Source organism: Danio aesculapii, chromosome 1 (genome assembly GCF_903798145.1).
Source record: "Danio aesculapii chromosome 1, fDanAes4.1, whole genome shotgun sequence".
NCBI lineage: Eukaryota > Metazoa > Chordata > Actinopteri > Cypriniformes > Danionidae > Danio > Danio aesculapii.
In genome coordinates, this window is record NC_079435.1 from 27505039 (window position 1) to 27521187 (window position 16149).

At 34.4% G+C, this 16149-nt stretch overlaps 1 protein-coding gene across 1 annotated transcript in view; it reads right to left on the bottom strand.

Annotated features, from left to right (window-relative positions):
- Positions 1-3014: 3014 nt before the first annotated feature.
- prkx (protein kinase X-linked) overlaps positions 3015-16149 on the bottom strand; it is a 69891-nt gene continuing 56756 nt past the window's right edge. The window contains exons 6-8 of the mRNA XM_056458290.1: positions 12225-12282; positions 8212-8289; positions 3015-6117 (exon numbers count right to left, since the gene is read on the bottom strand). Of these exons, the coding sequence (XP_056314265.1) occupies positions 5992-6117; positions 8212-8289; positions 12225-12282 (262 nt within the window). The 3' untranslated portion in view covers positions 3015-5991. The remainder of the gene's footprint in view (positions 6118-8211; positions 8290-12224; positions 12283-16149) is intronic.

Below are 16149 nucleotides of genomic sequence, written 5' to 3' on the forward strand. Positions count from 1 at the left end.
TTTGTATGTCTGTTGATGCTTGTAAAGTTAAGTTGGGTGTTCAGAAAGGTGTCATTTATAAATAAAATTAATTATTATTATTTTCATCATAGTTTATGCACTTTTTTCTTATTGGATAAAAAAAGTTTATCCTACTCAGTTGTGTGTATATTTTTATTTTATGATTTTTTAAATGAAATATTCTAAAATGCGCATAAAAATGGGTGGACAAGAACATACTGTAGCTAATGACAGGATTTGAAGTTTTGAGTGAACTATCTCTTTAAATGGAAATGTCATTTACATCTTAAAACTAAAGTGTTTTTATGCTTTCCTGTCACGTGGAAATATATTACGCAGAACCGCCAATGTGCGGAGGTGAGCACAAATAATATACCATACATTAAAAGAATTTCCTACACCAGGTTGGGGACAGATCCATCGTGCAGGCATTTAGAGGACCGTAAGGGAACTATTAGGTTCAATTAGTCTGTCCCAGCGGTGTGTCTGACAGGAATAAACGTCATTAAAATGTTTAAACTGTAGTCAGATTTTACAAGGAGCAGAGCGAAAAAAGAAAGTTATGTTTGAACATTTGACTACGGCTGAAGTCAAACCACAGGGGTGAGAGAGTGAAATAACCTCTTAAAAATGCAATGGTCTCAATGGATGAGATCATTCATCTGCTTTTGCTGGGAAGGAGTGATGCTAATTCTTTCTGTTAACTGCTTATGTACTTTTAATGTTAATACTTAAGCAAAATAAACTATAAAGGGACTAGCTGAGGGAAATACAAGCAAATCAAATTGAAACACTTAACTGCGGGTATATAGGAAAATTATATCACAGTAAAAGGTTTAATAATTTCCATTAAGCATGTTTGGTAGTTTTAAAGGTTTCTGAGGAATGAGTGTATGGCTTGGTGTCATCAGACTGAAAATGTGTTCACACTAGTAGATATTTTTAGTGCTTTGGCACCAAATTAAAACAGACATGGTCAATTTGGATTGAAATTGTATATGTTTTTCATTTATTTAGGTCTGAAAGTTAACATATTACAGAAAACATGTTGAAATGCTGCTAAATGTGATTTATGTATGCGTGTATATGTGTGTGCGATGGTGAATTTTACACTACCAAGGCAGTCATTCTGACTACATAAAATTTTTACAACGTTTTAATAATTTAATACTAATAATTATAGAACTCTGGTAGTTCCGGAATTAGGAAAACAATGGTAACACTTTATTTTGATGGTCCATTTGAGTATTAGTAGACTCTCTGCTTAATATCTGCTGATACTGCTCCTTCAACAGACATTTTACTGACTATAAGAAACTTTGCAAGTACATGTCAACTTACACTAACCCTAACCCCAACCTAACAGTCTACTTATAATCTATTGAGAATAAGTTGCAATGTAACTTAAATTCAACAAACGGACCATCAAAATAAAGTGTGACCAAAGCAACTTATAAAATGTGTTAGATCAGTGTTAGATCTTTCCCTCAATATCATGAAGATCTGCCTCAAGATGACACCATTTTTGATTCCTGTACTAAACTCTTGTGCTAGTTTATTGATTAATCAAGACTATAATATAAAAGTTTGTATTACATAATATATGTGGGTGTAAATGTATTATTTGTAAATGCACACACAAACATTTGAAATTTTAACACAAACTTGAAATTCTTGATTCTGATTGGCTGGAGGGTAAGCATTAAATCCTTTGAAATGCACAGTTAGTTTCAGAAAAGACTATAGAATACACAAGACATGTCACTCATATAGTTTTGAATGGGGAAAAGTGTAATAGTCAATATGGTGAATAAAGCCCCGCCTACTAGTACAGGAGCTAATGAGCGATTGCTATAGACTAGAGGTGTGTTTTTACGACAGTTTGGTGGTCAACAAACACACTGGATAATTCCAGATAAAGCTTGAAAGCTGTACTTTTAAATGAACCAATTACATCTGAAAACGTTTTTTTAGTTTTGTAAGCTGTATGAAATGAACACGAGGTACAGTCCATACTGTCAATTGCATATTACATGACAGCAACTACTCAAACACCCACAAACTTGTAAACAAAGAGTCGCTGTCATTTATGGAGGAAATTTGTCATCAATACGAAGTTGTGAATTAATTCAGAAGAGCAGCGCGATCTGACGAAGCATTATCCAAAGGATCATGTGTAAAATGGCCAAAAATGAGGTTGGTGTCGTGATCTCGTTTCTTTCAAGTGCGCATTAGCTTGGAAAAATGTCGATTTTTTTTTTTTTTTCGAACGTTTAGAAATGAAACTTATGAGACGATTGTTGTTTAAATGTATTGGTGGAACCAAATATGTAATGTAACCGTAAGCTTGGCAAACAGTTTTGGAGAATTTGATATTTACCCATTCAGACAGAATAACTGAGCATACTGCTCGAGAGGCATTTTAAAGATGGCCGCCAAGTGAAATGACTTGCTTTAATGGGATTTGGGTTCCAGTCAGTTTTGATCACAGTTTGAAATAAATATGCTTCTCACAAACATTAGCAGTAACAATAACAACTGCTATGAGGGACAGTTGCAGGAGTCTCCGTTGTGCATTAGGCAGTTATACACCTCTATGTTAACGCATGGCAAATCTTTGATTCTCCCACATATTCTACATGTATTTACAAAATTAGGTCACACTTTATTTTAATGTATCAATTCTGCTATTAAAAAAACAAACTAAGATGTTTACCTTAATAAACCACTTGCTACATGTACATGTAAGTGGCTTTAGGATGTCTTGTGACATAAATAATGTCTCTATTTTGGTTTGTTTAGTTGTCCGCCTGGTACATGTATTCATACTTCAGCTGAATTGATGATATAATCTGTTGAGAGGGCTTTCAGCTTGTTTGTCACAAAGGGGCTTGGTTGGCAGCGTTCACACTTAATATTTCAATAAAATCAAAGGTGCTGAAAAACCCATCTCAAAAGAATAAAAAGCTTGGTAAGAGTTTGAAAAAGTTGTAACAATAAATAAACTGCATCTCTTAGTCCACATGAAAAGTTTGTTTAATTTTCATGGATATAGAATATTGTAGACTTTCCTCAAGTTTTCGTGACAGCTTAGTTGCAGGTAACATTGCACTTTGTACCATCTCAAATGCACCATCAATGTTCAGAAGGCAATAAAAGGAAACTACCGAATAAGAAAAATAAAAATTATAAAATCCTATGCTGGGGTTTGTGTAAATTGTTTAAGTTCATAGAACTTCATTTAATTATTTTTTTTTTTGCTGTTGTAAACAATATAAAATACAATCTTTTCTTTCAAACAATTGTAAAAAAGAACACAGTAAAATAAGAATACAGCACAACATTTTTTTTTTTCACACAGGGTTCAAAAACATAAAAACAGTAACATTAAAAAAAAAACTAAACCCACACGATGGTAACAGCTGTCCATATGAAATCTGCAAATCGCTTTCATTAGTATAAATTTGCATCCGCAATTTTGAAAAGAATAGCCATTTCAAGAAATGACTTTCAGTAGACAATACGATGATAGATCACTGCTTCAGAAGACAACACAAAAACAGTTCAGAAAGAAACAGGAATTGTTTCGAACATACACACAGTAGCTACAGTACATTTCTAAAGCATTTCACACCATAGTCAGTTCTCTTCCCATTACGCAAGGCTTTCGATCGGCCAAACATTTATTAAGAAGTAGCAGTACAAAGCAATGTAAACTGTGTTTGCTAAATTCACCTCCAAATCAACGAAAGGCAACTTTAGAAAACACCTGGCTAGCATTTTTTCTGTAAGTCTTATGCACTTAACCAATTAGTAAACACACAGAGCACATTGTAAAGCACGACCAACAATGAGTATCTGATAATACAAGCATAAATGCTGATTTATGAGTTACCTACAGGATTGTGAGGTCAAGTTTGATTAGGTAAGTGCTACTGTACCTCTACTTTCCCTGGTATTCTTACTCTGACATCCTGGCAGGAATGTGTTGAAAAGCTCTTTGGAATCTTGGGACTTTTCACACAGGACATGGTTTTGTGGTCTAAATGCAAAACGCCACAATGATATTATTGAATTAGGGTGGATGAATGAAAATAAGGCAGGGTCATGAAACACCTTTTTAAAAATGTTACTTATTTAAACTCGATGGTGTCTTAAAAAATGAGGTGTTGAAGAAAAAAAAAATGAAAGTAACGAGGCACAGCAGAGCTGTCAAAGACACCATGTTTACATAGAAAATCAATAAAAAAGCAGCAAAGCACAACACACAAAACAACATTCTGTGTGTACTGGCCTGTTTCACACTGCACACATTTATTACAGTGCCCATATCAATGAAATCCTTTAAAGTGCAACATAAAAAGACCTGTATCTGTTATCTGTTAGATTAGATTCAATTATAATCCAATATTTGCTTTTATAAAATCCTGAAATCATTCGAATGTCATAATCCAATTGTTAAGACTTCTCAATTATGACCAAAAATGAATGAATAAATAAATAAATAAACATCTGACAAATTTGTGAACCTTTTGTGTCCTAATCATGTCCAGTATGTTTTCTATTAACTAATGTGACAGAAATGGGCTCAGATTACACAAAACTGGAGTGAACTAGGGCTGCATGATATTGGGGACAAAATAACAAACAAACAAAATACATTTTCTGTGATACATATTGCGATATGTATAATTATATATAATTTCACAAGATGACATACTGTAAATAAGTCTATTTGGAAATATTTACTAATTTTATACTGACTGGGATGATTTCATATTGGAGTGCGTCTGCATAAAACATATAATAAACAAATAACAAGCGCAGACCAATACAAAACAACAACAATACAAATTAAATACACCTTTTTTGCTTCATGCAGTTTTAAAAGTTTAAGCTTCACGATCTTTTGAGTCAAAAAGTATTCATCTAAATTGTATGATCAAAAATAGCACTGTGAAGTCTTCCTTATATAAATAGTTGTTCTTAATCTTTTCTAAAGTTACAAACGGTGTGATTTCTTGTGCCCAAAAAGTCTTTCATTCTATTAGTGTAAAACTTCACAAATCACATGTGTTCTGAACTGTGCTTTCTGGTTAATTATAAACCTACAGTAAATGGACATGCGATGTAACTATATGTAACAGATTCACACGTGACATTATTGATCAGAAAACAATATATTGTGCAGCCCTAGAATGAACTATTCACCTATTGTGAAAGTTAAAAAGTTAGTCACACTTTTTGTTCATGATTAAATCCAGATGATTTACAGACTTTCAGTTTATTTGTTGTTTTGCATCAGTTGTAGATATTTTGATATGTTCCACCACAATCTGAAATATTTTTACTTTGTTAACTGTTAAAAATGCATCGCTGTTATTAAAGAAAACACTAATAATAGTAACAGTAGTGCCGCCAGTGTAAAAAGCACATAGTTGCGTCTAATCAAGTGTGCAGTGTGAAACAGGCGCAAGTGTTACATATGTGGGATGAAAACATCAACACTGAGAGTTCAGATGATCAGAAAATAACATTTCCCAAGCTTAAAGCTCTGATACAGCAAGCTTTTCCAAATATAAAGTTATCAAGATAACAACAACAACAAAAAGACCATATATGTTCAGGTCTAAGTGAAGACATCATCTTGATCCAGCAAAAAAAGAACCTTTGATATTGCTAATATAAGATGATGTTTAAAAACTTTAGATTTGCATAATATAAAGAGACCCAGGCTGTGCTGAATAATGCTGAAGTGATAGACAGTTTCCTCCTCGTTTTTTAATGATGATAATTATGATGACAGTAATAGTGACCACAAGAAGTCTGTTTGTTTCTCAAGTGTGCAGGACTCAGGGACCGACAGGAAGAACATGCATATAATAATGCAACTAGAACCATTAAATGTCCCCTGAATGCTTAAAATGTCAGCTCTGAGCCTTTGTCTTTTAACAGTCCTGTCTTGTTTAGGCATTAAAAATGACTTTCCTTTTAGAAGTTTTTAAAAATTTCCAGATCTTTCGCTGGTACCGGTGTGTCCTTCTTCCACTCATCGTCTGGATAGGAGTCAAAGTTGGACGTGTCTCCCTCGTGAGACACCTTTGGAACTATGGGTGGCTGTTAAACAACCAGGAGAAAATTGTTCAAGAAATGTACATATGCAGTCAAATATACACTACAGTTCAGTGGTTTGAGGTTAGTGCAGATTAGAAGAGGTTTATAGGGTCCTACCATACACCCGGGACAATAAGGCGCAAGACGTGTTTGCTGCGATGTGTTGCTATTTTCAGACTAGCGTAACCCTAATTTTACTGTTTTGCACCACAATGTTTGAATAGCAAATCCATTTGGACTCATGGGTGTGCTTTTTTCAGTTTATTCATGACAACTTGCTTTTGTATAATGCTATTATTATTATTACTATTATCATCATCATTATTATTATTATTATTAGTAGTAGTAGTAGTATTTATCATATCCATATTTATATTTGATTTATTGAAAACAAGCTTATATCTATCCCCATCATGTTTTGGACCATATAGGGCAAAAGGATGTGTGTTTGGATATACTGTAACTCAGTTTTTTGACCACACTTCGTTATTATTGTCATTTACTTGTTGGCTGGAAATTAGAACTGAATATAAAAATAGTTTTGAAACAAATCTTTGCGATTAACAAATTAAATTAAATAGGTAGGCTATTGGCTGTCTTCAGTGGAGTGTGTACAACACCAATTCCTTATTCACGAAAAAGAGAAAGAAAAAGTAAAGAGGCTGAATGGAGCAGGCTCGTTCTTTATCCTCAAGCTGCAGATGGTTTGTTTAACTCTTTTCTTGCTAGTAAAACATTCAGTTTTTTCACTTACAAAGTCCACCATGTAAATAGCAAATGCACCATGGCGCGACGCAATTGACTCTTAAAGGAAATGGGAGATGAAACTGTTTTATTCTCAAAACACACTCCTAACTTCATCATTAAGAGAATAACCACAACCCTGTTAGACCATGCGCTGCAGCACACACTGTATTTTTCCGTCCTTAAAATAGCAAAAGTGGATTCCCTTAATACTTTTGCACCATGCGCTTTAGACTTTGCGCCTACATCGTTAAAATAGAGCCCATAATGTTATGAAGCATTAAACTAATCAGAACTGAAATGTATAATGTTACAAAATATTTATATTTAAATAAACACTTTAATATCTTTTCATCAGACATAATATTTCAGTTTGCACAAATATATCAAGCAGCAAATGATTTACATCACTAATCATAATAAGAAAACTTTCATGGTCACTACTAAATAGAATGATTTCTAAAATATTATGTGTCACTGAGGAATGGAATAAAGACTGTTTAGCCATCTTATGAATAAATAACATTTCAGAATATTTTAAACAGTCACTTTAAACAGTAATATTTAAATTGATTAATAAATGCCTATTTTAAAATAATATAATACAATTTACAAAATACCATTTTGGTTACTGCATTTAATATATAAATATATATTATAAAAATGTAATAAAAATAATTTAATATACAACAATACCATATTAAATGCAATTATAGTTTATGAAAATGAAATATGGGTGAAATATTCCATTGTCTTTCAGCTTAATAGATATATTTATGATGATAGGTGATCATGCTAAATAAATTAAATTACAAACAATAACACACATTTATTTACGTAAAATAGGTCAAACCTGATGGTTTGAATTTAAAACTACAATTGATTATTTTAATATTAATTACGATGAATGTTTGTTGGCTGTACTGTGACACTCACTTTGGGTCTTTTATTATGTCATCAAATAATTATTTTCATATGCTTACATTTATATCCACTCAAAATATGCCCAACAATATGATTTGTAATTATGGTTACACTGAATGATATTTTAGTTGGTCTTTCACATGAATCAAATAAAAAGTATAGATAATTATATATACTGTGCTTTTAATGAATTTTATTTTTTTTAAATAAATAAATATATCACAATTCACATAACTGATATAACTGTTTTTTGATCTGTAGTGGATAATTTCCAACTTTACAGCTACTAAAGACATCAGTAAACCTTTAGAGATGTATTGGATAGAGTAAGAAAGCATAATCAGTAAAAAGAACTTAAAAAGAAAGCATCAACCCTATGAGGCAAATAATAATTTGTAAATGTCTATATGAGAGAGTTGCTGTGCTCACCTTGAGTTTTCTACAGGGCACAGACTCCCAGTCTACTGACTTAAACCATCTGTGCTTTTTTACATCATCGGCTCCATTCTGGAAGACAAAAAATAATACACAGTAATGAGATGGATTACTATGACCGAATGAACATAAAAGCAGATTAATGTCATACATTCTGAAACAAACCACAACAGTTAAAACCACATTACAGTGTCCTTCAATGAATAGATCTAATCAAAGCGTTTAGCATTATGCACTTTTTTGACTCTGGAACTCTACTGTATTTTTCTGTACTGTCAGTTTCATCGAAAGGAACAGAAAGTGGGTCAAACAATGCTAACTGCAGTCTTCTTCTATAAACCTCCGAATTTGGGCCACGTATTGCACAGTGGGACTATAAGAGAGACACACACTGTGGGACTAAAAGAGACACACTGACTGAAGTAGAAAAACAGATATGTGCACTTGTGAATGAGCTCTGCCAGCAGGACCTGGCCTTGCTGTGGAAACAGTGCAAACACAGCTGTGATTGGCCTGCTGGCTCTTAAACTCTCATTGTCTGCAGTCAGAGGATAAAAGAGAAGAAAAGAAACAAGTGCTAAATTAACAACAGAAGCATCCAGTCTGCAAAGTCCACCCAAATGACATTTCTCCTCCAAAATGTCTCTCAAGTTTCGTCTCCTAATTTAAATCTGCATTGACAACAAAAAGCAAATTTAAATATACTCACCCCACTAAACCGCACTCTTATTCCGGACGAGCCCCCACGTGTAACGCACCAATTCTACTGCACCCATCCCGGTCTGAGCTGGGATCGACAGGGGATTTTTGTATGGGAATCGGTTACTCTAACAAGGAGGCTAAAGACTATGGCCTCTAATGTCTGTCGCTAGAGTACCTTTAGAGGCCAGAGGAGTGAGGTTTACCTGCATAGCACTTAGCTAGCTGGCCTCCATTACATATAGTTAACAAAATGTCTAAAGGAGCAAGTTAAAATAAAGTGTTGTTACAAATCAAAACTATCATAAAGGCATTCCCAGACTAAATTACAAATTGTTTACAAAAAGTAATAAGACATTTTAGGTTATTTCTAGAAAATAAAAAAATACTAGAGCACAAAAACCTAAAATAGCACTAAAAGTGGTTTGCTGGCTCAATCATAAGGGAACCATTTTAGGTGCTAAAGCATCTATGCAGTATCTTTGAACATATGTAGCACTTTAACCACCCCAAAAAACAACAAAAGAACCAATACTGGCACTACTGTTCATATAGCACTTAAATCAATTTTTTCTATAATTCAGTAAGAATCACTTAGCGATGCTAACTAGCCCATCAACAACTACCAATAACCACACACATTCAGATTAAACTTTTTTTAAGGTGCCAAAGATAATCTGGCCATACCTAGGCATATAAGAATAATAAGGGATCAATATATGGAAATGGGCATACTGTGAGTCTCAGACACCATTGTTTCCTCAGTCTCATGTAAATTCCATGAGTGTAAAGCCCTGGTGGACAAAAGGCCATTCAGAAGACAAAGCAGATTGTTGCGTGACTCATGGGGGCACAACCTCATAATTTGCATGTACTTTAGGTCGTTCATCCGAGCTGGAGCTGCAGATTGTTTATTAGTTTACCAGTTTTATCACTTTTTTTGACAAATATTTCCCATGTTCAGTGTACATCATGCTGTGTGTGTCTGTCTGTGAGAGCTGCACGTCAGAGCGATCTTTAATAATCACAATCGATCCAAATATGGTCAATATGGACCTTCTGATTAGTGGGGTATTTTATGGAGTTATAAATGAGCATATAATACCATTTCTGGAGAATTTTTTTTTTCAAAATTACCTAAGCCATATACCTACTATGTGGATATCAGAGAACAATTTAACTTATTGAACCAATCCAGAATATGGCACTTTTAAAATAAATCAGCACAACATTACTGAAAAAACAAACAAAACCAAAAAAAACCAGAGAAACAAACAAAAAATCTTTTTACATTCAAATCAGTTCAATAAAGTATCTTAAAAGAGTCAAGAAACACCAAGACTGTTTGTACCTGTTCAGTGTTCAGACGGCAGAGAGACGCCACGTTATGTTGCCAAAACAAGTGGGAGAAGAAGAATTGTTTGGAGATACGGATCATCAGTGTTGCTTTTATAATTTGCTGCATCGAAGGTTTTGTTTTCAATTTCCCGCTATGAGAGCGCAGCTGGACTCACGTGTGGATTACAGTGCATGCGATGTGAAACAGAAATACGTGTCTAAGGAAAATGCTTTACCCTAGAGCTTTTATCATCTGGAAATGGTGAAATCCGGATTTGTTGCTCATCTTCTGTTAATAAAGACGCGGCGCCAGTTGGTGTTGATTGTCCTGTCTCTACAGATTTGGTAAGTAAGCGATCAGTGTCTTTGTTTGTTTATTCAAATGGCAAAGTTAGTTCGTATCATCAGCAGTACTCTTTCAGTGTTCAAAGACATAGTTTAGTCAAATGATTTCTGAGTTACTAAAGTTTACAGTACGTTCATCACTACAATATTATAGACTGAAAGATCCGCTGTAAATGCTGCTCTCCAAGTTTAAACATGTAAACACCGCAATCAAACTATTGCGGCTTTTCGACGTATTTTGTGACAGGAATAACACACACGGCTTTCTGACTTTTTTTCTCTCATTCGCCGTGCGGTATCAAACATTGCATTAAAAATACACGCTTCCAGCAATTCCTTGAATCAAATATCTCGTTTGTCACGAGGGGCATGAATGAAATTCCTGAATGAAAGTGCCAAACTGCAGTTAAAGTCCACCATTTAATAATTTGTCAAATAATTTAATTACTGATATCCATGTAAACAGTCACTGTCTTTCTGCCCTGCGTCTGTGTGTTTGTTTTGCCTCTGTGAAAATCAGCGTGTGCCTAAATCGAAACTCCCATTTTTATGCAAATTTTTATGTACCTTCCCCCTTTCCCTCCTCCAACACCCCCCCCCCTCCCCTCCTAAACAGAGCTGGACACGCCCACTTTTTCTGACTTTTTCCAAACTAGAGGTGTGAAAACACCCTGCTGAAACACAGGGGCTTCGTGGCCCTTTAACGGTCAAATTAATATGACAAGACATGACAGTGGTTCTTCATCTTCTAATAAACATCAGCTATATCGCTGGGACCTATTGGAAAATGATATTGCAGTTTTTCTTTCATAAACAGTGTGCTTTGATCATCCCATAATTATAAGGATTTTAGCCAAACTTCACATTTTAAGCAAACAGTGAGATGTATATATTTCAGCAGAGTTCTTCACGTGTGGAAAATCATAATAACAGCATAAACTGTAGCTAATGAGAAAATAACACTCGGGCGCAATCATTCACAAACTTCCCATGACATCACCTTCACAATATGCATCACATTATGCATGCAGCACTGGTGCACGCCTGCCACCTCATTTGGTGCCAGTTATTGAATTATTTCCTCTAAAGGACAATTTAGAAATGTAACTGCCATTAAACGGCAACTGTTTGAATGACTAAAGCTGGAGAAGAAGAACATTAGCACAAGGACTGTATCAGCAGTTGTTTCCCAAAAATCCATCTCCATCTGAATCTGATGGGGGTTGGAAAGGGAGGTATTGTGGGAGAGAAGCCTGGTGTCAGAATCACTTTCTGAGCATCCAGGGATTTTCTCCAGAGCCTCATCTCATTCCCTCTAGACAGGCTCCTTATCATTACTGGAAACATATGTGGCCCGCTTTGGGAAAAAAAAAATTCTCACAGGACTCAATGAAAGTCTTATTATTTGTTATGTGCACCGATGTTCAGCTTTATTAAAAGATTATTCAATTTATATTATGCAAAATTGACCTAGAAACATCTAGAAATAATTCAACGACGTGGCTTTGAATGTGAGACGATACAGTGTTTGAAAAAGAAATATGCCAATTGCGGATTTCTGCTGAAATTCTTTGCTGAACAATTTAAGCACAACATAAAATATCGGTCACCAACACCTTGCGTACCTTCATGTTTCCAAGCCTTCTTGCCCGGTCAATCACGAGAAACTTCTTTATTAGGTCCCTAGACAACGAAAGAAAGAACATAAAAAAATAACAACGACTTTAATTCACTACACACACACACACACACACACACACAAAAAAATCAAGCATTCAAAACAGGGATGCACTTTTTTTTATTACAGCTAATTCCGAGAAGCTGGTCTTTTTATGACTGGTATTCTATAAAATCTGTATAACAATAATAACAACAACAACAACAACAACAACAATAATAATGATAATAATAATAAATGAATAAATATTTTTTTTTTTTACTTAAAGAGCAATATAATGGTAACAGCATTTGTCTTATTTTACTTTTGCTTTTTAACATGACATAAACAAACAATGGTTCAGTGTTATTGTCATTTTAGCTCAGAACCATTACAATAATGCTAGATATATTTTCTTATACATTTTGACAGTAAAAAAAATATATATATATTTTATTGTTTCAAATTTTATTTCATCCAATTAGCGACCCTTATTGTAAAGCATTAACAAAACAAATTAAACATTTATAAATTAAATGCTATTTTTTTTAAAGAAATAGCATACGTGTTACAAATCATATATGACAATCGTGTATAATGTGCATTTGGATGCTGCAGTGATTGGAGTTTTTTTTTTTGGCTGGAGAAGGGGTTTGACTTATATTAAACAATTTCTCTCCCACTCACTATTGTTGCATTTAGGGGTTTGCAGCGCAATTGCAGTGCAGGTGTTTTGGAGTGTTTGGAGAAAAAAAAAAATGTATATATATATATATATATATATATATATATATATATATATATATATATATATATATATGTGCCTTTATGTGCTTTTTGTAAGCTTCAAAAAAAGCCACTACTCAACCCCATTATACAGCATGGAAGAGCTATAAAAAAAAAAGTTATACTCTGAGAATGGTTTGAAGGTGAGTAAATTATGGGGTAATTTTCATTTTTGGCTGAACTATTCCTTTAAAAGTATGTGAAACGGTTCTACAATTGTTATATAATGGAAAACTCTATGGTGTGTTTTGTTAAAATAACAAATCAACAATGTCTGTCACTATACTGGTTGATTAGGACTCAAACAGACTACGAGGTGAGCATCACCTGTTGGCCTCACTAACATCCCTTCCAACAGCAATCTCTTCTCCCATCTAGGTACTGACAGAGTGATGCATTCAAAATATAAAAAGCATGCAGTCTGCTCCACATTTATTGCAACACTGCAATTCCAATCCAAAATTAAACATTTTTATTGCAAATGTGTGAACAGCATGTAAATTTCTCAAAATTCCTAGGCTGTCTGTTAAAGCCATAGACAGAGTTTGATGTGAGGACTCTGGACGCCTTTGCCAAGAAAAAAAAGATGAAGTTGACATGCCCAGGGACCTCTCTATATGACACACCAGATGAATGCTTTTAATGTACAGGATAACGCATTCCTTGTGTGATGAAAGGGATAAAACAAAACAATAGGGACAACATAAATAAAACTTACACTACTTGACAAATGTCTTATCGCCTATTCAAGTTTTAGGAACAGCAAATAATAACTTGAATTCTAGTTGATCATTTGGTATCAGAAGTGGCTTATATGAAAAGCAAAGGCCTCTAGATTACGCTTACTTTACCTAAATAAAATATGATCAGACCTTGATTTTTAATTATTTAATTAGGACAGTAAGGTCTGATTTGCTTTGACAAAAGTATTGTCACTTATCAGAAATAGTGTACAGTATAGAATATGTCATGGTGAGGTGGAAAAATAATTAATATGGTTTATGACTCCCATGAGCTTGGAGAACTGCATCCATACATCTCTGCAATGACTCAAAAACCTTTTTAATAAAGTCATCTGAAATGGCAAAGAAGGCGTTCTTGCAGGACTCCTAGAGTTCATCATAATTCTTTGGATTAATATTCAATGCCTCCTCCATTTTACCCCAGACATGCTCAATAATGTTTTATCTGGTGACTGGGCTGGCCAATCTTGAAGCTCCTTGACCTTTATTCAACCTTTACTCCATGCTTTCAGGAACTTGATGTGGAGGCTGAAGTATGAGGAACGCTATCCTGCTGAAGGATTTGCCCTCTCCTGTTGTTTGTAATGTAATTCGCAGCACAATGTCCCGATACCTCAGGCTGTTGATGTTGCCATCCACTCTGCAGATCGCTCGCACGGCCCCATACTGAATGTAACCCCAAACCATGATTTTTTTCTTCACCAAACTTGACTGATTTCTATGAGAACCTTCGGTCCATGCAGTCTAATCTTGGGTCCATGCAGTCTTCTTCAATAGGTCTTCAGCAGTATTTGTGATAGGGACGCGGTTCAACAGATGATTCATCTGAAAAATCTACATTCTGCCACTTTTCCAAATGATCAACTAGAAGTCAAGTTATTATTTGTTGCTCTAACAACTGGGATCGACGTCAAGACTTTTGTCAGGTAGTGTATACGTATGTATATATATATATATATATATATATATATATATATATATATATATACACACACACACACATTTTCTCAATTCTCAAATTATTTTTAAATTGTGTTATTATATTTGATTAATTCATTATAATTAGATAATTGATGTTTTGACTGATAATTATGTTGAAATGATGCATAAAAAAAAGCATTTGAGCTTGTATAACATAATGCTAACGTCAACATTTCTTGTAAGAGTATGTTCAAAACATAAATTTTCCAAATATAAAATCTACCTGCTTTACTGTTTATATTCGTTTTAAAAATAATCTGTAACTTTTAACCCGACCCCACTTCAAGCTGTGAACACAAGCGCATGATGCTGTTGACTGCTGTGGTGTTGATGTTCCTATCGTGAGAGAAGCCTGAAGCAAGCTTTCAACGGATGACCTTAGCCTTTGTTGCAGATGTTATTCATTCATGTGTGTTTGACTTCAGGATACCATTATCTTATCAAGCTTGTTAAACCTCTACTGACATGAGTCTTCGTTTCGGATACTTTCAAAATTGTAACTAGAGTAAACATGCCAGTGGAAAGGAAACCCGGATTTGCTTTGCCCGAGGTGAATGTCTGTCTCTGTTTCCGAGAGCTTCCTCAAGCTGGTTTAGCAGAGCGTTTTAAAAAAACCTCTAGTGGACAAAAGCCATATTAGGAAAAAGCAGAAGTGATGTCATTTTGTGTGTGTTTGTACAGCTGCAATTACTTCTTAGTCCACTCTTACAATTAGAAGGATTGTTTTTGAAGACTACGACGGGACAGTTGGTCATTTACTAAATCCTGAGCACTTGTAGTTCAAAAGTAGCTGAAATAATAGTGCAGAGTAAAAAAGACACACGTTTGCCTGTAATCTGGATGACGCCTGCACTCCTACAGCCATTAGTATGGTTAGCTGACGTGTGTAAACAGGTTCATTAAAGGACAGGTTAGTGTGTAAGTGTGTGCACAGGTAAATGCATGAGGATCTCTCTTTGAACTTTAAACTGTCTAAAACAAGGCGGGGATCTTCAATCTTTTTCATGTTAAGAGCCCTGGATGGACAGTTTGTGTATTTTTACATTGTTTGGTCTAATAAGGTGAACAGTACCATATTAGTGGATTTAGACTTGGACAGATGCTCAAATAGCTGATGTTCAAATACATGCATTTTAATTCTACTTTATATATCTTAATGTTAAAAGGATTTTTGTTTTTACTACTATTAATTTAAATGCTGTTTTGGCTTATTTTAATAGTACTTTCGTTAAAATGTTTAGTCATATATGCCTTTGCCTTTTTTCTAGGCCTGTTGCAATTATAACCTTCTAATTCTGGTTATTCAATCTAAGTGCAGATGTTGCAGACGACCACTATTGCTGCAGTTCCTTTAATAGCCACAATGGGCAGACACAAACCAAA